This window comes from Ceratotherium simum, chromosome 6, assembly GCF_057802395.1.
Source record: "Ceratotherium simum simum isolate JZ-2026a chromosome 6, ASM5780239v1, whole genome shotgun sequence".
NCBI lineage: Eukaryota > Metazoa > Chordata > Mammalia > Perissodactyla > Rhinocerotidae > Ceratotherium > Ceratotherium simum.
Window position 1 is genome coordinate 32230641 of NC_141905.1, and position 25415 is coordinate 32256055.

Here is a 25415-nt window from a genome sequence, read left to right on the forward strand (position 1 = left end):
GGATTATTCAATAAATGGTGTGGAATTACTAGTCACTTGGGAGGGGGGTGGAGAGAATAAAGCTAGATTCCTTCTTGATCCTCACATTAAATCCCAGATGAATTAAAGATTGAAATATAATCAAGAGTTCTAGAAGAAAATGTGGGTGAATATTTTTACAACCTTGGAGGTAGAGAATACTTTTATAAGCATAAAACAGCCAGAAATGATAAAAGACTGATAGTTACAACTGCATAAAAAAATAACTTTCTTAAGTCAAAACACTCCACACAGTTAAAAGACAAATGAAAATTTGGAAAAAGTATTTGCTATGATATGTTTGTTACTAATAAACAAAGAACTCTTATCAACAAGAGACAGACCCCAATAGAAAAAGACAAGACAAATGTATAGGGTAATTTTTAAAAAATGCAAATAGCCGATAAACTTGAGATGTTAATTCTTGCTCAATTAAAAGATGCAAATACTGGGGCTGGCCTGGTGGTGCAAGAGGTTAAGTGCGCGCGCTCCGCTGCGGCGGCCCGGGGTTCGCCGGTTCGGATCCCGGGCGCGCACCGACGCACCACTTGTCAGGCCATGCTGTGGCGGCGTCCCATATAAAGTGGAGGAGGATGGGCATGGATGTTAGCCCAGGGCCAGTCTTGCTCAGCAAAAAGAGGAGGATTGGCAGATGTTAGCTCAGGGCCGATCTTCCTCACAAAAAAAAAAAAAAAAGAGATGCAAATACGAATGATACAACAGGGGCCAGCCCAGTCGCGTAGTGGTTAAGTTTGCGTGCTCCACTTTGGCCCCCCGAGGTTCACAGGTTCAGATCCTGGGCACAGACATATACACATATACACCACTTGTCAAGCCATGCTGTGGCAGTGTCCCATGTAAAGTAGAGGAAGATGGGCACAGATGTTAGCCCAGGGCCAATCTTCCTCAGCAAAAAGAGGAGGATTGGCAACAGATGTTAGCTAAAGGCTAATCTTCCTCACACACACATACACACACACACAAAAGAATGATACAATGTTATTTTGTGCCTAGCAAACTGGGAAAAGGAAGCCAAAATCCCGTGTTACAATGCTGTGGGGAAACAGGTTCTCTCATATGCTGTGGGGTGGGAATGCAAACTGGGAGTGCTTTGGAGGGCAACTTGCACAAAAATTTAACACATGTTCACTTTGATCCTCCATTTCTACATTTAAAAAATTTATCCTAAGATGACAGACAAGTAGGCAAAAATTTATACAAGGACATTCATCTTAGGATTGTGTATAAAAGTGAAAAATTACAAATAACCAATATGGCCATCTAGAGTCCTCGTTAAATATGTAGTGGCAGAGCCATACTATGAGATACCATGCAGTCATCAGTATGTCATAGATCTGTACGTAGAAAAAGCGTGCACAACACGTTGAGGGAGGAAAAGCAATTCACGAAACTAAATGAATGATTCCAATTTTGAAAATGAATTCCTGGAAAAGATGCTCACAAAAATGTTAGATAAGGGGGGACTATTACTTGCTTGGTTTTTCTCCTATGTTTGGATTTTTACACCCATCCTTTATTATTTTTACAATAAAAATTTCAAGCTATTTTCAATTTTCGGAAAAAAGTCACCAAAAACATAAATAGTAAGTACTAATATCTTTATTACGGCGTAAAGCAGTATTTTATACATTAACTCAATTTTACAGTAAAAACATTTTATGTACAGCTGTAAAGTAGCTGCTGCTCAGACAGTTCCAACATAAAAATGGGTTGTATTTTAAAAGTTCATTGAGTTGCTACTGATACATAAATTGGAAATTATTTTCTCTGTAGAAAATAGTAAAAATGATAACATTTCTCAGGCAAGCCCAACAAGCCCATTTAAACCAAATAGTAGCTATATTATACATTTATAAATATGGTTTGAATTCTGGGATCCGAGGGAAACTTTAGCTTCGTTTATTTAAACAGCCATGTTTTCCTTAAAATCAAGTTATGTAAAGTGAAATTCCCATTAGTCTTCCCTCTTCCTCTTATGTCTGATTATTTTTCTTTAGGCTAATCCACACCAAGGTTTTAGCTTTTCCTTCCTAAAGGACAGGTACCATGTCCTTTTAATCTGCTTGATAAGGTACCCATTCCTATCCAAACTGTGCAGGTTTTGTTTATTATTAAAGTATGCTCAGTATTGGAAGAAAACCAGAATCTAATATATTGTAATTCACAAGGTACATGAGTTGTCTGTCATCAAACACCTTCCCCTAAATCCCTGTGGGCTTGATGGGAAACCATGTGGAGGAGAAAAAGGGATAAAACTGACAAGTCGATTAAGGAATAAAAGCCAAGAGAATTGCTGAGAACAGAGAAACATCCAGCCAGGATTCAAGGGTAGAACTGACGTCCAAATATAAAAAGGAATTGCCTCAAGAATCAAAGAGTTGAGTTGACTATCTCAGCCCCTTATCGCAAGGTGATCGACTAAGAGGCAATTAGAGATAAAGACCCAGTTAAGTGAGATAAACCAGGGCTCAGAAAGACTTCATTTGTTCAAAATAATTAAATGAAAACAAGACAGGCCATGTATTTTAACTTCTCCTCTCACAGTTTATTCTGAGATTCCCCGTACAGAATTTCTAGGAATTAAGGTGAGAAGACGACACCACTCAAGCTCCTGCACCATGCAGAAAGTTTCCCTGAGAAATAATATTTGAGAAATCAGAGAGCGATCTGGCCAGGGGCTATATTAAGTTCTTCAGCAACAATTTAAAACAACCATATAGAGTTTGTCTTAAAAGGAAGTCTCAAGCAGCTAAAACCTTTCAATGGAGTAACAGTCTAATAGAAAGAAATACATCCTATACTGTGGCTATAGGAACTTGGCCTTTGAAAAACTAAATTAGATCATTCTACCTAAAAACTCCAGTTTGCCCATTAGAAGTTAACCTCTAGAAACATTAATGTTCTATTAAGTTTTCACCATTAAAAAAATGCTTTATCATGCATCTTCACTTGTTCTTCTCTTTGCTCTCAACAGATGTTTCCTTCTTGCATGTGAAAAAAATTTTCAGTGGCATTTTTGACTTGTCAGCAATGCAAACCTGCACCCTACTTCCTTAATTGCTTTTTGGTAAATAATGTTAATCTTCCAATAGTAAGTGGAGTACATTATGAAGCACCATTTATCAGCCTCCTTACTTAGGAAGAAAGTTATGGTTCTTATACATTTGGAATTCCTTAGAGACACCTGCTTTCTATTAAAATACTTCTTTATATATAGATAGATATATAAAATCTATAAAGAATTCACTGAAGGATGAATCACCTTATATCGAGAAGTTAAAAATGTACCAAAATGCACATAATGACAGCTAATCTACATAATGTCTCCTATCAATGTATCGCCATCGTCCAAATCCAGAGCATATGCTGGCATAACTGTATTACGTCTCAGCTAAATTTGGAATCTTGCTTCAAAACATTGCTCAGTGTTAATTCTCAGAAGACATGTTATAGGACCTTAGGAGTAATTGTTACGCAGAGGTGGCTGAGGAATGCCAATTACAGAACAAAGTCTTGACTGCTCAAAGTGCTTCTCTAGAGATTGTTGCATTCCTCATAGGCATTTCGGGAAGGACAGTATTAACAGACACTTAAGTATAAAGACAGATCAACTTAAAAAGTATAGACAGATATATACTTGATTTTATCTTACAATCTATAGACAACGCATTAGAATAAAAATGTAATGAATTCATATACCTTTTCAAAAAGAAAACCTGATACAGAAGTAGTAATAAAGTAGCAAATGAAAATAATCAGATGAAATAATTTAGATGAAGCTTGTCTCTCTGGAAGAGATGGGGACTAGGCAAGTGGTCAGGAAGGAAATGCAACGTGCTTGTAACTTTGTATGAAAAATAATGTTCAGTTCTGTGTTGCCAAACATAGTTCTGTTTTTGCCATATAAGTCCTCTACTTCAAATTACTGACCAAATGCTTTATTAAAACTCCGCTTCTGGCCTTTGTTTTGGAATCTGTTACTTTTGTTGCCACCTCCTGATCGCTGTCCTCTGGAGCTTCTATTTCCTTCCCGGCGTCCCCTGAAGCTTCTGTTTCCGTCCCGCTGTCCCCTGAAACCTCGACTGCCTTCCCGCTGTCCCCTAAAGCCTCGACTGCCTTCCCGCGGTCCTTCCAGCTCCGGCTGCTCCGTGGCCACAGAGAGCTGCCAGCGCCGTGAATCATGCCATTTTTCCTGTTGAGAGATCGTTGTGTTTTTACTTGCTTTGACTTTTATTGAATTTGGTTTAAAAAGGCAAGAGAAAGACAATATTTTTGCCCTTTCTCTAAAGAAAAACCAGATCGCTAACCTGACTGCTCAAAAGGTCACTGGTCAAAAATAATACTAACCTTCATGGCCCAAAAGCCAGTCACTGAAGTGTAGGGAAATAAGATTCACTATGTGAAGTACCCTCATCACTGTATCATTTATTCAATTCAATTACTACAGGGTATCCACAGCTATCAGGCAGCAAAACATATAAATATACCATGTACAAACACATTTCTCACAGCAGTACTGAATAAAGATATAGAATTGAAAAATGTCTATGTAAACCCCACCTAACACTTTCAGGGAAAAATGCTGGATATTGTTTACAACTCTTTAGAAAGGAAAACAGGCTGAACAAGAAAAATATCAGATTAAAAAGGCTAGGAGAAAAAATACTAAAATTTAATTCTTAATTGTCTTTTAGTAAAGAGACTAGAGCTGTTGTTTCCCTTTCTACTGTTCTGTATTTTCAAGAATGAACATTTTACAACTTCAAAATCCAAGAGAAAAGAATACCTGTACTTCTGTCACTGCTGCAGTAGGGACATCAAAGCAAACACCCTAGAAACCAAAACAAATTCAAGTTAAACCAGCCTTGGCTAGAATCATAAAATGCACATTAAGTGATACACCAAAAGACTAGGTATTATGTAAACAAAACAAAAAAACAGGTATTAATTTTAGATGAACTTTAGACCAAGGCCAACACATTATACCTCCCAAAAACACACTAGCAAAAAGCCAAGGATATTAAAAAAAAAAGGACTCAAAACAACTTAGAACTGACTAGAGATCATCCTTGGCTATCACACTGTGCTAATCCTCAAGTAGCTATTAGCTACATTTTATAGCTGAGGAAACAGAAGCTTGGAAAGGCTAACTGACCTGTTGAAGGCCCCACAGCTGGTAAGTAGAGCAGGTTTTAAAATTATCTGGTCAGCATGGTTCCCAAACCTATGGTCTCAAACCATTAAAATATACCACCTTCCATCAGACAGAATGTCAACTACTCAGGATGACCTAACTAAAAGCAGAAAAATAAATGATCTTCTACGGTTAATTTTCTAGTTTTTCTTAACTCAGCCTCCTATGAAAAAGTTTTTTAAAAAATTAAATACTTGACAAGGCACTATCTTTGATAACAAGCAGTGCCATCACCGCCAATCAAGGAATTCCTCCTGTTTCTCGGTCTCCACAAATATAGTCAAACTACCTCTGCAACTGACACAGGCACCCCTCTCTCCTGGCTGACTTTAACTGAAACATTTTATGAGGAATACCCCTTCTAACCAACAATTTACCCAATTATAACTACAGGTAGCATCAGGTACCGGATTTTGCCATTTGTGGGAATCTTCATTCACATATTTACTAAGTATTCAATACCAGGCACTCCCTGGGGTATAAAGATAACTAGAAACAGTTTTTGCCCTTGAGTAGGTCATCGAGTTCTTGAGGCTCTCAGGCAGTAAGCAAGCACAGCAAGGTAAAATTTACCTGAATAAAGGTATGCCCTAAGAACGCTGAAGTACAGATAAAGATGCCCCCAACTCTGCCACGTGGCCAGGCAAAGCATCGCAGGGTGACTTAAGGCTAAGCCAAGTCAAAAAGGATACCGTAGAGGGAAGAAATACTATAAACAGTGGGTTGAGCATGCACTTAGGATGAGAGAAAGCAAGGTGTAACTGGCACTGCTAGAGTGGAGGGTGTTGGCAGTGAGGAGGTAGAGATGAAGTTGGTCAAGGTGACAGGAGCCAGGTCATGAAGGACCTTATCCTCCATGCACAAGTTGGGACTTCATCCCACAGATTATTTGGAGTTGCTTAAGGAAGTAAACAACATGGTCAGCCACGAAATGAGTTGAAGATAAATCTGATTTGGTTCACTAGGCAATGGTTCTCCAAGTATAGTCCATGCACCCCTGGAACCCTGAGATCTTTTAAGGGTTCCACAAAGTCAAACGATTTTCAGAATACTAAAATGCTATCAGTCCTTTTCACTCTCATTCGGGTACAGTGGAGTTTCCCAGACGCTACATCACATGTGATGACATCATTGCTCTGATGGCTAATGGAACATGATATTCTTATGTTCTAGAGTTCATTTTAATTTCTAATACAGTAAATATCAATAGATATAAACCACATAAACAAAAGCTTTTTGGTGTCCCCAACATTTGTTAAGAATGTAAAGGGGTCACGAGACTAAAATGTTTGAGAACTGCTGTGCTAATCTATGCCATTAACAGAGAGCAGAACTCAGAAGAAAGAACACCAGGTTTGGAAGGCAAGATTTTAAATCTGAATTAAAAATTTTGATAATTTTATTTATTTATTTCCCCCCCCCAAAGCCCCAGTAGATAGTTCTATGTCATAGCTGCACATCCTTCTAGTTGCTGTATGTGGGACGTGGCCTCAGCAAGGCCGGAGAAGTGGTGCGTCGGTGCACATCCGGGATCCGAACCCAGGCCGCCAGCAGCAGAGCGCACGCACTTAACCGCTAAGCCACGGGGCGGGCCCTGAATTAAAAATTTTGAATAAGTTTAAGTTGCTTAATAAAGGCCATTTGGGTGGGGATGTCAGGGAAGCAGCCAGATCTTTAAGTTCAGCACTGCGTGCAGATGGTTCAGGCTAAAGATACAGATGGAGTAGCTGTCAGTGACTATGTGGCAACTGAGAGTCATGGATGACATGCCTAGAGAAGACTGTACACAGGGAAAAGATGCAGCATCCCCGTAAAACAGGGAGAAGGCACCGTACAGTGTTTTACTGCCTACATGGACCTACTGAACCAAAGGGAGGTCACAACAGAGGCCCCAGCCTTCCTTACCTGCTTGCCTTTGAGAAAGACCATTCCCTTTATTTTGGAATCAATACCCTCGCCCAGCTGCTCTTTAAGTTCTTTCCAAGCATAACTAATGTTTGGCATTTCAATTGAGCACTGCAGGATCATGGTCACAAAGCCCTATGGAAGAAAGGGGCACAAAATTAAAGTCTGAAAAACACATCTAATTGATAAATACTTGCTCTCATGTTTCTAAAATATTTTTGGAAAAGTTCTTCCTAAAAGCATATACCTTTCCCAGCCCAACACACAAATTAGTACAAGTAAAACTGGGGAACTCTGAGTAAGATTGGTGGACTGTGCCAATGTCAATATCCTGGTTGTGATGGTCTAGTTTTGCAAAATGTTACCATTGGGGGAAAGTCGGCAGAGTATACAAGGGATCTCTCTATATTATCTCTTACAACTACATGTGAACATACAACTATCTTAAAAATTTCAAAAAAAAAAAAAAAAAAAGCATACACCTTCTCAAGTGTCTAGGTATGCTAGCTAGGTATTATACACATTTATGTGTGTGTGTGTATGTATAAATATATACAGTCATGCATCACTTAACACCAGAGATATGTTCTGAGAAATGCATCATTAGGTGATTTCATCATTGTGCAAACATCACAGAGTGTTACGTGGTACATGACTATATATATAGGATCCTAAGATATATATATTTATTTTAGGATTTAAAAAAAAAAAAACCAAGATACAATTCATATACCATAAAATTCACCATTTTAAAGTGTACAATTCACAGGCTTTTAGTATATTCACAAAGTTTGCAAGCATCACCACTACCTAAAATTCCAGAACATTTCATCACCCTAAAAAGAATCCCCATGCCCATTAGCAGTCACTGCCATTCCTCCCCTCCACCGAGACCCTGGCAACCACTAATTTACTCTCTGTCTCTCTGGATTTGTTTATATATATCTATCTTCATGCAATTAAAACAACTGGAAAGTTTAAATGGAACACTTTCAAATCCTGCTCAAACTGCAAATTAGTGTCAGAAATTCAACAGGGACCCTTACCGCTTCTGAGTTGATCAAGGAGCGCTGGTCTACTGATGTGGCACCGGAAATATGGGCCAGTGCCGCTGCCAGGGCTTCCACTGCTCCTTTCTCCTCTATCAGTTTCTCGGCTGACTGCTTGAAGTGACTAATAGCAGTGGGAGGCACAGAATCCAAAAGCCTACGGTTTGATTGAGAGTATATTTGTTAGGAGAAAGGAAGGCAGAAGTGGATAGATTTCATTTTCAAGACAACAGCTTCACAAGATAAATCAATAACTTTCAAACCAAGCCTTCCATCTAACACATCATTTTGATGCAATGGATACAATCATCACATTTCTATAGTAATAAATCCATTCTTTTGATTGTATCTAATCCTAATTTACCATCAAACCAAAAAAAGAAGTTTTATCTCAAGAAAATAATATGAAACATTAAGAAACTCATCACAGTATTATAGAAAGAGTGTAAACAATTTCAAAATGTGCATCAACATAGACTGGTTAAATAAACCATGAAACAGATACAATGAAATGCCATACTGCCATTAAAAGTGATGTTAATAAAAGTTGAATATTTTTATAAGTACATGTTACTTTTAGAATCAGAAAATACTACAGCTATTTCCATTCTGAAATAAAAGAAAAAACACAGGTTGAAAATGATAAAGACTTCTATGAGACTATACATTTCTTAGGGAATCACTATGATCTTGGTGATAATAAATGTCACATCTCAAAGCTGAAATGATCGCCCAGGACAAAGATGAACAAGGCAATGTGAGGCAGCTTCCTTGGCCAGGGCTGCCCCTCTAGAGGCCATCTCTCGTACACCACCAGCATCTTTGTCTCTTCTCTCCTTCCTGGCCACCTAACCCCAAATTTCCTTAACTGGCGTCATAGGAAACCCTGTCTGTAGGACACTTAAAGAAAAGCATGCCATACTAAAATAAATTTGAAAAATGCTGAGTTAAATTATTTTCATTTGCAGAACTTTCCCAAGCTATTAATATGCTAATATTTGGCATTTTTTTAATCATGAACTCCCCCATCTGTTTTTCTTTTTTTTTTTTCCTGAGGAAGAGTGGCCCTGAGCTAACATCTCTTGCCAATCTTCCTCATTTTTTTTCCTTTTCTCCTCAAAGCCCCCAGTACATAGTTGTGTATCCTAGTTGTAGGTCCTTCTAGTTCTTCTATGTGGGATGCCACCTCAGCATGGCTTGATGAGCAGTGAGTAGGTCTGTGCCTAGGATCCGAACCAGTGAACACTGGGCTGTTAAAGCGAAATGGGTGAACTTAACCACTGTGCCATCGGGCCGGCCCCCCTATCTGTTTTTTAAATAAGCACTTCACATATGTATAATAGTAATTGTGGAAAGCACTCTGAACATGATGCTCAGACTTTGGTTCTTAAGCAGGGGATGTGGCTCACCACTAGATATCTGGAAAACAGTCAGGACCTTTTTGGTTTTCATAACCTCAACCCCACTCACTCCCAGGAATACACTGCACAGCCAGGGATGCTAAACAGCTAAATATTCTTCAATTTGTAGGACAATCCCACACAGTAAATAATGCTCTTGTCCTCAACGCCGGTATAATCCTCACCATCCAGATATTTACTATAACTTCAAGAAATTATCAACTCTCATTCCTACGAGGTGGGGGACTAGATTATGAAGATCTGGGATATAATCTGTGATCCGATCTAATCAATCTCCAGGTGGGAAGCACCTACACCATATCTAAGATACAGTTCCTTAAAATGCCCAAAACAAACCAAACTAGTAATAGTGGTTTCCTCTGGTGAACAGGATTGACTGGGCAGGGATGAGGAAAAAGGAGGTTTTTTACTCTGTAAAATTTTAGTTCAGCACAGTCTGAGTGTTTTTATAACAAGCAGGTTATAAACTGTTAAAAATAATGAGTCAAGAAAATAAATTTTATTTTACTTATTTTTTTTTGTTTTGTTTTGGTTTTTTTTTTGGTGAGGAAGATTAGCCCTGAGCTAACATCTGTTGCCAATCCTCCTCTATTTGCTGAGGAAGATTGGTCCTGGGTTAACATCTGTGCTCATCTTCCTCTACTTTTATATGTGGGACACCTGCCACAGCATGGCTTGATAAGCGGTGCATAAGGTCCACACGTGGGATATGAACCTGCAAACCCTTGGCTGCCGTAAGCAGAGCGCGCAAACTTAACCACTACGCCACCAGGCCAGCCCCAAGAAAATAAATTTTAAAAGGCCACATCTCATTCCTGCACAAAGACATACAGGAAATAGAACAAGCACTAAAACAGCCCACAGCAGTGGTGGGGAACATACCTGATGGCGTCTTTGCTGGAAGCTTTTATTATCTCTGTTGCAGAAGGAACACCTATGCGTTTAAATTTAATTCCCTACAAGAAAATAAACCATGGTTTAATGTACAACGTGGCAATCAACTGTTTCCACTGAGATCAGCAGTCCTCTAATTTTTTTTATATTTACCAGACAAATTTATTACACATCTAAAAGATCAACTTTATTTTTCAGAATGGTTTTAGATTTACAGAAAAGTTGCAAATATAGCACAGAGAGTTCCTGTATACCATGCACCAAGTTCCCCTATTGTTATTACTACAGTATATTTGTCACAACTAAGAAACCAACATCACTACATTACTATTAACTACAGAGTTCACTTGAATTTCACTAGTTTTTGTACTAATATTCTTTTTCTGTTCCAATATCCAATCCAGGATACGACATTACATTTAGTCATCAGGTCGTCTTAGTCTCCTCTGATCTGTGGCAGCTTGTGTCTCCTTGTTTCTCATGACCTTGACAGTTTTAAGGAGTGCTCGTGAGGTATTTTGTAGAATGTCCCTCAGTTTGAGGCTGTCTGATGTTTTTCACATGCTTAGACTGGGGTTATGAGTTTGGGGGAAGACCAAAGGGAATGCCCATCTCATCACATCATATCAGAGGCACATGCTTATCACTGATGTTAACCATGGTCACCTGGCCAGGCGGTGCTTGCCTGCTTTCTGCACTGTGAAGCCCTCACCGCCCCCCAACCCCTACTCTATTCTTCCTAAGCAAGTGACTAAGTGCAGTCCACTCAAGGGGTAGGGGGAGATTAAGCTCCACCTCCCAGAGGAGAAGTACCTACGTAAGAAAACTAGTCTCTTTTCTCCTATTCTTTTTTTTTTTTTTTTTTTTTTTAAAGATTTTATTTATTCATTTTTTTCCCCCCAAAGCCCCAGTAGATAGTTGCATGTCATAGGTTCACATCCTTCTAGTTGCTGTACGTGGGACTCGGCCTCGCGTTGGACGGAGAAGTGGTGCCTCGGGGCGCGCCCGGGATCCGAACCGGGGCCGCCAGCATCAGAGCGCGCGCACTTAACCGCTAAGCCACGGAGCCGGCCCCTTTTCTCCTATTCTTAAATTTATCCTTTTGACGTATTCCCAACCTTTTGGTTTCAAGCAATTCCTATAAGCCCCTAATCTATGCTTAAATGTTTCTGTTGTGTTCATGTTATCATTGTCTGAAAACTGCCTTTCCAAACGTTAAGAACACCCCTTGTAATTATAAATATGAAAACAAAACCAATGCTTTCAAATGCAAAGTTATTTCAAAATGGGACAACATTTATTATAGGACAACATATAAAACCTGTATCTAACAATAAGCTTTGGCCACATGATAGAAGTAACAATAAAAATAATTTAAAGTTAATAAAAATTGAATAAAGAAACCAACATTGGCTGCAAGAAGACTAAGGAAATCGTTTTACCGCTTTTTGCTCCACTTGTGCTAACTGATATTCTTCTTTGTGCTGATAAAAGCAGATGCAAATCCCCGTCCTGCCAGCTCTACCCGTTCGCCCGGAACGATGAATGTAGGACTCCACATCCTATTGAAGTAAAATATGTGAGTGACACTGAACGCCAAAAAGACACAGAGACCTGGGCAGTCTGTGCAGAGGCAAGGGTGACGGTTACATACCAGGGGGTGTGAGGGGGAAGGTTCCTTAGCACTTCAATTTAAAGAACTGTTAAAGAATTTAAAAACCTCTAAACAGTGGTCTCTATCCAGTGGGCAAGTCTGCAAAAAATATTGTCTAAATAGTGCTGCCCAAAACAACCATGTACGTAATTTCAATTTTCAATTTTCTAGTAACTACATTAAAAGGTTAAAAAAAAAAAAGGTTAAACTAATTTTAATAATATCGTTTATTTAACTGAATATATCCAAAAATTTTATCATTTCAATATGCTATCTATATAAAACAAGTTATCAATGAGATATTTTACATTCTTTTTTTCATAAAGTCTTCAAAATCCAGTGTGCATAATAAGAAGTTTAAAATAAAAAAAATTCAACATGTATTTTATACTTGCAGCACACACGTCGATTCAGAACAGCTGCATTTCAAGTGTTCAACAGCTACACAGGCTGTGGCTAGCATACTGGAGACCACAGGCCTACAGGCTAATTTATAATGTCTATGTCAACGCACTTATGGGACTTCCTTCATAAGAACTGGTGACTTCATACTAATTACAATTTTCCATCATTGTAAACAACCTTTAATACAGAGGGATTTGCCAATTTCGGGGGAGGCTGTGGGATCTTCACACTTGAAGTGATGAGAACACGCTCCATGAAGCACTGTCCACATCACATGAAGTGTGCTTCAGGGCCCTCCCTGAGAGGTTCCCATCACCCACAAACCCAAGCAGTTTTAACCACGGAGGCTGTTAACCTCAGGCCTTTTCTCCCCTCTCTATCCTCAAGCTCATAAGTTTATCTATCCTACCCCCACCCCATTTAAGTCCTACCCAGCTCAAAATTGTACCACCTCCATGAAGCCTTCCAGGACTCCTCTCTAACCAGTAACTATTTTTCCAACCTGTGGCCACCAACCGCACTTCTACTCAGCTGTCAGTTCCGAGGGGAGGGCCTCACCCTTAGCATCCTAGCCCTCAAGAGAGAGCTATTACTCATCACATGAAGGTAAATGATACAACTTCCAATTTGTTTTAGTACCCAAAAGAAACAACAAAATAAAATCTAAGTACAGAACACTTACCTTTGGCGGAGAACTTTGTATAACCAGATCAACCTCAGGGATGTCCAACCCACGGGCAGCAACATTGGTTGCAACCATAACTCCAAAATCACCATTTCTAAAACCTTTCAGGGTGATTTCCCTCTGCTTCTGTGGAATGTCTCCGTGTAATGACTGGGCATCCTGCCAAAGAAACAAACTGGCCTAAGAAGATGAAATCCAACAATACAGGTATTTTTAAAATCATTAACTGAGCCTGTAAAAGACATTCATATTGTGGTGATACTTCTGTTGAAAATAATACAAAGGGGAAAACATGTGCCTTACACGGACAAGCCTCAAAACTATTTCCAATCTTGGTCATTACATCAACTGTATCCACCTCTACTTACAAGGTAACGAACACCAGATAAGTGATCAAACCCACTTTGTCGGTGTAACCTTGGGTTTGAGCCACCCTTTCTTCATCTGTGAGATGAGACTGACAGATTAGGTGAGCTCTAACATGTATACTCTGACTATTAATTGCAAGATGCTTCCTCCCTAAAAGAAAGGGAGGGGAAGGACCAACCTGTTTTATGGACACATTCTGTGACAACTCCTGGGCTTCTTTCTTGGTTTCGCAGAAGATGATAGTGCGTCTTTGATAACCACTGTACACTCGGATCACGTCCCCAATGACTGCCGCCCTCTGAGTCCAGTGGCACTTGATAGCCAGATGCTTATAAGAGAGGGAAAAAACCATCTATTTAGTAAAGCCTAGCTGGAACCCAAAATCATCTGCTCAACACTAATGGCACTAGAAGCATCGTTTGAGCCTGACTAGAGCAGACTGCTGCCACCACTCATCAGAGAAAAAAACCAAACCATTAAAGCAGAGAGCCTTTCCCCTTTCTCCAAAGACCTTCTGGCTTCTTTATCTATTTTCTGACTTAATCAGGAAAATATAGGAAGAAATGCCATTCCCTAGATTCCTATGGGAAACCACATAACTGACAAGAGAAAAGTCTCTGGATGTTTTGCCCTTTCCACTTAAAAATGCAATCAGTAGCCAGTTACCGTACAGGTCTATTCCCAAGGATTCCCAATGAATTCATCTAGGTATCCGACCCTAAGATCAAAAGGGCTTCAACACAAACACTAGATTTCTCTGCTGCCCTCTAGTGTTTAAATTCTAGGAGTAATTTCTTACATAATTCAGACGACTTAGTTAGGGTGCACAGGATTCTGAAATCAGGCTACCAGATGAAATTGAGAAAACACAGATACCATATACAACTCAAATAGAAATATATCTTTACTTAGCTTTTCACAGGGACTTAGTATTTATCTGGAAAAAGTTTGTATTTGCCAGTCTTAATACTATCAGACAGGAAAAGAATTATATACAATTTATTACTAATTCCAGCAACTGAACGAATCATTTACCTCCACAGTTATTGCCGTTTTCTGAGTCTTTTTACCAATCAGGTCCACCTGTTCATATGTAGATCTCATGTATTTCTTAGCAACATTATATACCCAATGAGGGCAAGTTGCAGAAAAAAGCAATGTTTGGGGATTGTCTTCTGAATCTTTGGGGGAAAAAAAGTCAGTATGAATAACCCAAACAAGCCTACATAGTATTCCACACCTCACCCAATTCTTCTAGGATCCATCAACATTCTACAGCAACCACTTGAGGCGAAGCCAGACATTGAGGACACAAAAATGAAAGACACAAAAGGTTCCCAATGAACAAAGAAATACTGCCTAAATAATTTATGTAAAGGATCCTTGAAATACCAAAAGTACTTTAAACGTATTTTGCTTTCTGACCACTGGCCTTTATGAACCACGAGGGCAATCTGTCCATTATCATGAGACCTAGCAACTGGAAAACACCAATTCCTCAAGCCCAGTAACCAACCAGTTTAGAACACTAAGCAAATACCCTGTAACAACAGAACAGATTCTGTACTCATCTATAGCCCTCTTAGCATTTCCTCAACATTTGAGTTGAGAATTCCAGTCTACTCATTCTTTGAGGTCAGGTACTAAAAAGCTCCCCAACTCCAGTTCTTTTTTAGTTGCTCTTAGAACGGCATTTCATTTTCATATATTTCAAATGGGAGTGTTAGCCAACAGAACCCTTTTGGAGAGCAACTTGACAATGTACACTGAGAAGTATGAACTATCGATACCTTTCAACTCAGCACAGCAGCCCCCCCTTTATCTGCGGGGGGGGGGTACATCCCAGGACCCCCAGTGGGTGCCTGAAACCGCAGATAGTACTGAACCCCATATATACTATGTTTTTTCCTATACAAACCTATGACAAAGTTGAATTTATAAATTAGGCACAGTAAGAAAATAACAATAACTAATAATAAAATAGAACAATTTAACAACATACTGTAATAAACTACTCTGGTGCTTTGGGGCCATTATTAAGGGTTACTTGAACACAAGCACTGTGATACCTCGATAGCGAATCTGACAACCCAGACAGCTACTAAGTGGGCAAAAGAAAGGTAACATATAAAGCATGGATATGCTGGACAAGGGATGATTCATTTCCCAGGTGGGACAGAGTGGGACAGCACGAGATTCTATCAGGCTATTCAGAACAGCACACAATTTAAAACTTATGAATTGTTTATTTCTGGAATTTTCCATTTCATATTTTCAGATCACGGGTGATCGCAGGTAACTGAAACCATGGAAACCAAAACCATGGATAAGGGGGGACTACTGTAATTTCACATCTTCAGGATAGAATTAATTCCACATACTAAGGTGTGAAGGAAACTGCCTACATAAAAATGTCTGTGAGCAGAATTATTTATATTATCTAAAAATTAAAATTTGTAGATGGAATTAAATGATGGCACAACCCCTTCATGGAGTATTATGCTAAATTTTTATAGGTACAGTAGATTAAAATTAACATACACACATACACACAACAGCACAAAGTGAGGAAGAAATACACCAAAAGCAAAGTATACCAAGCTGGTAGAATACGGAATTTTGTTCTTTTACTTGCTCAAATTTTCTCCATGGTAGTTATGTGTAAATCATGATTTTTTTTTAATTTAAGTTTTCCTGAATAAAATAAGTCACCTCCCAATTTCCTAAGGCTTCATTTAACTTAGAAGACTACTTAAGCACCACCTTTTCTCCAATCCCTGAGAACAGTTCCTTGAATTTGGAGTTTACCTTTCTTGTATGCCACACTTAAAATCTCTTCCACTTGATCAGCAAACCCCATGTCCAACATCTGGTCAACTTCATCCAGGACAACATGCTTAAGTTTGGTGAGATCTAGCTTGCCATTCTGCAGGTGGTCTTTGATACGACCTGGTGTCCCAACCAGGATATCAATCCCATTCCGCATGCGTTCAACTATAAAGAAGACCAATGATAAGATATACTGGGTTTTTAAGTCCTTTTATTAGGCTGCGGTACCAACTAAATATATTTTTATTCTAAAATATTTACTAACTACAAGTACAAGGTAATATGCTAAGTAGTGAAGACAAAGACACTCAAGGAACGCCTTAATCTAGTGGGGAAAAAATGTAAGTGACGGTCCAGTGTATTTCATGACACAACAGAAAAATACACCAGTGGGGGATGGTAGCACCGGGAAAGAAATGACTCCCTTGGCTGGTAGAAAGTGTCAAGGTTTCACAAACAAAATAAAAATAAGAATCTCAAAGAAATAGAAATTTTCTATGAGGTAAACAGATACAGACAGAATGATAGGATAGAAAGGCAAGTATTCCAAGAAGGTATAGAAACGTTCTGGAAAATGGAATTCAATATAGCTGAGATGAGATGGTAATAATTCAGCTTTTCACTGAGTTGCTATTGCAGCCTAGGGATCATACTAGGCACTTTACACACATCATCCAATACAATCCTCCCAACACCCCTGCAGGGTGAGTTTAGTAACCTTATTTTACACATGAGCAGAAAAATCAAGCAACTTGAACTTAAAATCACACAGCTATTCTGTGAGCAGAGTCTAGATTCGAACCCAGGCCTTTCTGATGCCAAAGCCTATGTTCATTCCAGTAAAGCTGGAAAGAAATAATCACAAGCCTTGAGTGCCAAAGCTAGGACCTTTTTAATGCCTGAAGTCCCATCCTGAATTATATAACTGCTCTACATAATGAAGCTTCAAGGTCTTGAGCTGGAAGTAATGGACTACTACAGGAGGGGCTGTAACATTTGGCCTTGGGCCCAGAGAAAAGAAAGCCCGCCTGAAGCAAAAAGAGGCCGAGACCCAAGGTCCCTGACAGATAAAAACAATAACCTTAAATTCTGACTTTTTCATTCCAAGGGCCTAACTGGACTATCTTCTTGGGTTCAGTAAGATACCTTTGCAGCCTTTAGATAAACACAGCTAGATAATACAAAAGTCCCAAGAACTGTATACAGGATTTGACACATCGTCATGCAGGACCATGTTCCTGATCATCTTTAAACAATAATGACAAAAGAAAACCACCATAAATGACTAGACCAGGTAGGTAAAGCCAGATGTCAAGATCAGAAGAAAGCCAATCAGGGCATCCAACAATGGATGGCATTTCCTTTCCTCACTTTTACATTTACTTACTTTGACCTCCATAAGGAGTTCCACCATAGAAACAAGCCACTGCTAGCTTCTTTGTGATGTCACTGAAGTCTCTGCTTACTTGATTTGCCAACTCCCTTGTGGGTGCGAGAACCAGTACCTAAACAGGAAAAACTAACAATTAAATTCAAAGTTTTATGCAGTATTTGTTTCTTAACAAATCTGGAATTCACCAAAGGTTCAACTCACCCCAACAATTATATTCAGAACAGCTATTATGTGCTTTGCAATGTACTGTGGTATGGAAGGATCACAAATATAATAGGGTTCCTAAGATAGCTACTCAGAAGAAAAGCTTGCGATCTTACCAATCAGAGAAGTAGGTGCCCAAATGTATGGTGTTTCAGGAGGGTTGCATGGAACAGGCTGGAGGAATTGCGGAACGTTTCATGGAGCTGCTAGTACTTAAAGAACAGCACTCCAGGAAAGGAACAGCTTGTGCAAGGAGTCATACCGCTGATGATGATAACAGCAGCTAATATTCCAGCTTTTACTATGTCTCAGGCTCTACTAAATGCTTAACATGCATTATTCTCACTTAATTCTCACAACAAGTTATTCACCTACAATTCTATTATAATACTTATAATAACACACAGTAGATTTCTAAAACCAAAAGGCTAAGAAGAGGCAGAGTCTGGATTTAAATTCAGGCAGTCAGGCTCCAAAACCTGTAGTCCGAACCTCTACACTACAGTGAATTTGAAGTAGAATGGAAGTCAGACAAATAAGGTAGGGCCAACATGAGGAGTTTGATCCAACAGGACATACAGTACGAAACCACTACAGATCCTCAACTAGGGTAACAGCATGAAACAAATATGATTTAAGAACAACAACCTAATACATTCATCCAACAGATACTTACTCAACATCCACTAGGCACTGTTCTAGGTGCTAGAATAATTCATTTGTTTACTGATGTATTTGTTTACAGCAGTAAAACTTAATGAGGAGGAAGCGTGGACACTGGAAGGCCAGTAAACTAGTGAGGTGGGGCCAGAAAGTCAGGTGCAAGAACCCACAGCCAAGAGGACAACATACACATTTCAGTGAGGTTAAGGTTTGTCAAATTCCAGGTTCTCCAAAAATAAGCTCAATGAGCACCATCCTCTTAGGGGGCTTGGCCTCTTCACCTCTCAAGAGTGCTCCTCCTTCTACTCATGCATCTCTAATAAACATGCTTTCTCCATTTTAAGAAAAAATGGTCAAAGACACTTGACCAAACCTGTGAGCCCCAGGGACATCTAATAGTTTGAAAGGAACATGATGAACATTAATAACATAGGCGATCACAACAATGGGACAGATTACAATAGTTAAACAGATAGGGTTTGTAGCCAACAGTGTTAAAAGAATTATCCTGGTTTACCTTTAGATAAAGATGTAAAGCAAATACCAAAAAAAAAGCTTTAAGGAGACTCCAATAACAAACAACAGGGGCCAGCCCCGGTGGCCTAATGGTTAAGCTCGGCACACCCTGCTTTCGCAGCCCGGGTTTGGCTCCCGGGCACGGACCTGCACCACTCATCTGTCCAGTGGCCATGCTGTGGTGGTAGCTCACATACAAAAGAGGAAGACTGGTAGTAGATGTTAGCTCAGTGCAAATCTTCCTCGGCGAAAAAACAAAAAAAAACCAATAGGGTATGTAAACAGTGCCTAAGAGATGCTTTTTCCTGGGCAGATTTGGAGACCCCGAAGTCTGTGTTAGAAATAGTTACCTGAGGGGCACGGCCTCTCTTCCGGTCTTGTAGGTTTCCCTGAAGTTTTTCAATCAAAGGGATGGCAAAGGAGAATGTCTTCCCAGTTCCTGTCCGCGCCTGTGCAATTAAGTCCTTCCCACTATAGACATGGTGAAATGTCTTTGCTTGTATAGGAAACAGGAAGGTCACCCCACGGGCTGTGAACAAATTAACCATGTTATCTCACACTGCACTTCTTAAAATTCTAGCCATCCTGGAGGACCAAAGCATATCCATGCTCCTAGTCCTGCAGAATTAAGGAACTCTACCTTCTTGTCAACATCTACAAAGTCAGGTTCAAATATATTCTGGTAAAGAAGAATCTGCTTGACTAAAAAATATCAACAAACTTTGGGGTCAGCCCGGTGGCATAGTGGTTAAGTTCGTGTGCTCCGTTTCAGCAGCCCAGGGTGCGGCCCTACACACCGCTCATTAAGCCATGCCGTGATGGCATCCTACATGCAAAACAGAGGAAGACTGGCACAGATGCTAGCTCAGGGCCCATCTTCCCAACCAAAAAATAAAAATAAAATATATATATATCAACAAAATTTAAAGCAGTGAATTACTGTAAATATTTATTATTTTAAGAGATTAAGTCACTTGTCATGAAATCTCATCCATAGGCCAGTATCAGCCTGAAAATCAGGTGCTTTGCAGTCCAGACTGTGCCACACCTGATTCAGAAAATACTTAGTCGAGCATCTGTGACTACCTAGAGCTCATCCACAGGCACACTGCTAAGATAAGTCTGAGTCAAGCTGGTATCATTAACCTAGAGATGCCTCAAGAAGTAGAAGAGGATAAAAAAGAAAATATTAACATGGCATCAGCTGTTTAATTGCACCAGCACTATCAGTCGTTACTTCTGAATATACATACTGTATTGAATAAATTTTCATCACCCACTTAAGAGGCAACAAAGGCCATCAACAGTACAGTTCTGTACTGAATATACAGATCTAATTCATCATATGGTTGCATATATTGTCCACCAATAAGAACACGTCCTAGTTCGTCTCAACAAAAACAGTGGAGTGCTTCCAAATAATATATTCTAACATCATACAATATGTCTAAGAATATTACCTTTGAGAAGTTTAATAGTCTCTTCAGATATGGGAAAATTAGAGAAAGCTCCTTCTTTTTGTTCCACAGGTATTTCCTATCAAGAAAAGGGCCACAGAAAGAAATTAATAACTTTACCCCTACAGGTTAATAAAGAGAAGCCTTCTAAAAAAGAAACAAAAGAACCTATTGTATCTCTTCTAAATCAACCAAAAAGACACAAAAACGTAGGTAGGTAAATCGAGATCTGAAAAGGAAATATATCATTAATAATCGATAAAACCCTAACAAAAGAAAAATCTGTAGCAAATGTACACTGCACATATACTATATGTGCTAGTGAAGGCAGATTCGGTCTCAACTAAGAACCATTCCATAGCCATTCCAAACCAGCAACACACTGCTGAACAGGTCATTAACCCTTTTCCACAGCAACATCTCTCATATAATTCTATACAAAATAAGGAACAAGCATTTACAACAAAGTGGTCATGGTGGCACTATTTGATAGTAAAAAATCTGAATGCCCAACAGAAGAATAATTAAGTGAATTTCTAAACATTTATATGACGGATTACGTAACCATTAAAAATATTTAATATTTAAAAGTGGGAAAAATGCTTATATAAAAAGAGAAAAGACAGCATATACAATCCTAATCTGATAAAAAATAATAGCTGTGGGTCGGCCCGGTGGCGTAGTGGTTAAGTTCCCATGCTCCACTTTGGCGGCCCAGGGTTTGCAGGTTCGAATACCGGGCGCGGACCGACCCACTGCTCATCAAGCCACGGCGTGGCAGCATCCCACATACAAAATAGAGGAAGATGGGCACAGATGTTAGCTCAAAGCCACTATTCCTCGGCAAAAAGAAGAAGATTGGCAACAGATGTTAGCTCAGGGCCAATCCTCCTCACCAAAAAAATAAATAAATGACAGTTGTATACAATAAAAGTACAGTAAGGAAACATCAAAATTCAACAACAGGTTACCTCTTTACCTGAAAAGTGCTTAATATTTACCAGAATGCTTAAATTATAAGGAACTTTTTACTTTTTGGTAAATTTCTATATTTTCTAAATTCTCTAGATCACATACTTTTTATGACCAGGGAAAAAAATTTTAAATATTGATCACGACCTATGGCAAACAGAAAATTACTTATTAGAACTAGGATTTTTCTTTAATGACTGAGTTTTTGAAAGGTAACAGAATTAGCTTCCAAGTGGACATTTAAATCATCTTGTTCAACTCAAGTTAGTTAATGGCCTGAACAAAAAGACTTATGCAGTCAAGCAAATACCTTTTCAGTGGTGCCACTTAATCGTGATTTATTTGGTGAAACCCCTCAGAGGGAAGCTAGCACCTATTCGCATAACTATATCCCTCCTGTTGATTTCTGACTTGCAAATAAGCAGACCAAGTGTGGAGAGAAGACTTTCCCTAAACTTAAAAAGATGTGCTTATTTGCAAAGGAGGCATTCAGACACCATACAATTTTTAAGATGAAGTTTCACCCTGCAGCTCAACGGACCCCTATGAAGGGCTGACACATCAAATTTCCTCCCATTACTACATAATTAATACATGTAGTGATTACCTATTTATTTTTCTTAAAAAACAATGAAAGATACACTCCACCTATTAAAATGCAACTTTACCTGCTCTAACTCACTGCTACTTTCTTCACTGGCAGCTTCACTGGAGTTCGAGTCAGGTCCAGAATGAAGGAATCCATTCTTCAGTTTGGGACTTTTCTCTCCAATTTCTCCATTCATTTCCTTTTCTTTCTTCATCTTCTTCGGCTTAGGAGCGCCTATTTCTTCTTCAGAAGGCTCCTTACTTTTTATTACTTTTTTGGTTTTAGGAGAAACAACTTTCTCTTCAAAAGGCCCCTTGGGTTTTTTCACACTTTTGGTTTTAGGAGAAATAACGTCGTCTTCAGATGGCTCCTCTTTCTTTTTTGGCTTTTTGGATTTAGGAGAATTTATGTCAACCTCAGAAAGCCCTGCTTTCTTTTTAGCTTTTTTAGCTTTGGGGGAAATAGTTTCTTCCTTTTCTCCTGCTGCCTCTTCAGTCTTATTCGATTTTGGCTTCTCTTTTCTACCTTTCTAAAAAATTAATAAAGAAAATACAAACATTGAACAAAGCATCTATACATTTGTAGAGTACATCAATTCTGGATTCTTTCAAGGTTGCATAATTATGAAGAACACAATTTTGGGGCATTTTTCAACATTTGTACTTTCACCTTGCAATAAGGCAAAAATCAAACAGTATGTTTTTTAGTACCATTTCTTAGTTATACAGAGATACGTATATATCAGTAATTTCATTAGCTTGGAAGAGAACGCCTCTTGGTAACGATTCATGTTGGTTGAACAGGTTGTAAAGTCAAATTTTCACAAGGGATTTGGGGTGGTTCATGGGATGCTCTAACAGGCTCTACGGTAAACACTACTATTGAAAGTCATCCTGTACAGCTTAATTTAATTCTGATAGAGTAATAGGCCATATACATCCACCGATGGATGATGTTAAGCAGATTTCTTTTTCTGCAGAATTCCTGTACAACAGTGATTCATAATATGTCTTGTCTATCTCACAAGCACAAACGAATTTACAGAGACACTTTATGAACAAAAAGCTATAAAACCCCACAACCTATCACTCCATGTGTAAAAAAGATGTACCTAATTTAAAGAAGGGGGAAAAAAGCACAAATTACAAGGAAACGGAAGGGGTGAAACATCAAAACCATACCAGACTATGGCTCGTATCTGAAATGTCTGACCCACTCCAACTTTTCATATTACTGAAAACAACTAGACAGGTGTTGGAGCCTCTGTTAAAACCTCTCTGGTAGAGCTCCAGGCCAATCCCAGAAGTATGGAGACTATTACACTGAGCTGAAATCTGCCTCCCTGAAACTTCAGGTCTGGCCTCTGCTCTCAAATCAAGTATGAAGAGTAATCTCTCCCACACGATGGTCCTTCAGGCATCTGAAAAATAATCCGGTCTTCCCTGCAAGGCTTCAGTTCTTTCATCCCTTGGTTCCATCAAATAAGAGTGGATTTCCCATCCCGGTGGTCTCTTTTGGAATGTAATGGAGTTTGGTCATGTCCCTTCTAATTTGAGCATCGCACAATTGAACAGGTTCGCTAATACAGCGCAGGTAAACAAGGACCAATTCCTCCCCACCTGTGCCGACAAATCTGCGATCCCTTGGCTTCCGACGACGCCAAAATATTGCCGTTGTAAAAGCTCCCCATCAAAAAGACCCACAAACAGCAAGAAAAAAACCTCTAAGTCACGTACAACACAAGTTGAGGGACAATCTTTGCTCCCACTGACCTCATCTCAGAACAGAGACTTAGTCACAAGTTAAATCACTATCTAAGGAAGCATTGTCACTTAAGACTACTGCACACGGCTGGCCTATATCAAGATATGGAGTAAACTTAGCACCACAACACGTCCTTACATTTCCATGGGAAATCTGGTCAATAAACATTAAGAGGAACTGAATTACTTCATCTTCTAAGGTCTGCTTACCGGAACACAAACTGTACTTCCCTCTCCAGGGTAAAAGGGATGTCACCGCAGGCGCCGCCCACGTGTGCCGAGGGGTTGAAGGTCTCGCTAGTCTAGTCCAAAGCATCAGTCCCTACCTTGACTTGACTTACAATCCCCTCCGCGCACGCTCACGCCCAGAGTTGGGTCTGAGCCTGAGCCAACAACGGAGGGCCTAACCGTGAACGGCCAACTCTGCGCACCGGGTGCCGGGCGCCCCGACTCCGGGACCACGTGGGACACCCGGCCTCTGTCCAGTTCCGATCCGCCCCGGCCTCCCCGTGCGAGATGCCGGCGCGCGGCGGCGCGGGCTCGGTGGGGCGGGCGGCGCGCCCACCGTCCGCGAGAGCACCACTCCCGGGCGCCCTTGGCCGAGACCCACGCCGGGCTCCGGACGAGCCGGGTCCGCGCCACGCGCTCCAGCCCCGGCACCCCTCCTCTCCCGGACCCCGCGGCCGCGCTCCTCTCAGCGTACCTTCTCATTTTGCTTTCGCGGTATCTCCACTTGTTCCATGGCCGTGTCTGATTCCAAATCCGCGTCACTAAGGAGTTTCCCCGGCATCATTCAGCACAAGATGGATAAGCCGACTGTTCTCGTCCACCGCGTGGAGAGGAAGAGACTGTCCTACCCCTTCAGCCCACCCAGTTTCGTCACTTCCCGTAGCAAAGCATTTCCTGCGGAAGCAGGAAGCCCCAGGGAGGCCGGGGCCCACGTGGTAGGTGCAAAGCGCCGGCATCTCTTGCTGGCTGCGCTTGGTGAATGGACTGCTTACGGCGCCGGGACTAGAAGGCACTTACAGAAAGGCAGAACTGGAAGGAACCGCAAAGGTTGGCCTTGTATTGTCGTTCAAACACTGGCCGGATTCTCGCTAGCCCTGGCCTGATAAATGAAGACTTGTAGTTGCCTTTGAATGGCGCCTCTTCAGTGCTTTAGATTCCTCGAGTTTGCAAGATCCTTTCACTCGCACATACGCGAGGTGTGTATTCTTGATCGTCTTGTGGAAACGTCGACACTGAAAGGAGACGCCCAGGCCTCACATCTAGAATTCAGTCGGCCTTGGTCATTCATTCGTGCGTGCACTCAACAAACATCCCCCGAGCATTCACCGTGTCAGGTATGAGAAACAGGGTTAGGATTCAGTAACAGACAATACACAAGCCTTAGTCTCCAAGAAGGTTTATAGAT

At 40.1% G+C, this 25415-nt stretch overlaps 1 protein-coding gene across 1 annotated transcript; it reads right to left on the reverse strand.

Annotated features, from left to right (window-relative positions):
- Positions 1-1620: 1620 nt before the first annotated feature.
- DDX21 (DExD-box helicase 21) lies at positions 1621-24869 on the reverse strand. The gene is made up of 15 exons (XM_004427048.3): positions 24705-24869; positions 22318-22767; positions 20681-20756; positions 19571-19749; positions 17832-17949; positions 16424-16609; positions 14651-14796; positions 13794-13943; positions 13244-13405; positions 11945-12064; positions 10491-10564; positions 8185-8344; positions 7139-7273; positions 4826-4870; positions 1621-4231 (listed from the first exon to the last, which is right to left on the reverse strand). The coding sequence occupies exons 1-15, from the start codon at positions 24792-24794 to the stop codon at positions 3962-3964; spliced, it is 2361 nt and encodes a 786-aa protein (XP_004427105.1). The 5' UTR covers positions 24795-24869; the 3' UTR covers positions 1621-3961.
- Between the last annotated feature and the right edge of the window lie 546 nt (positions 24870-25415).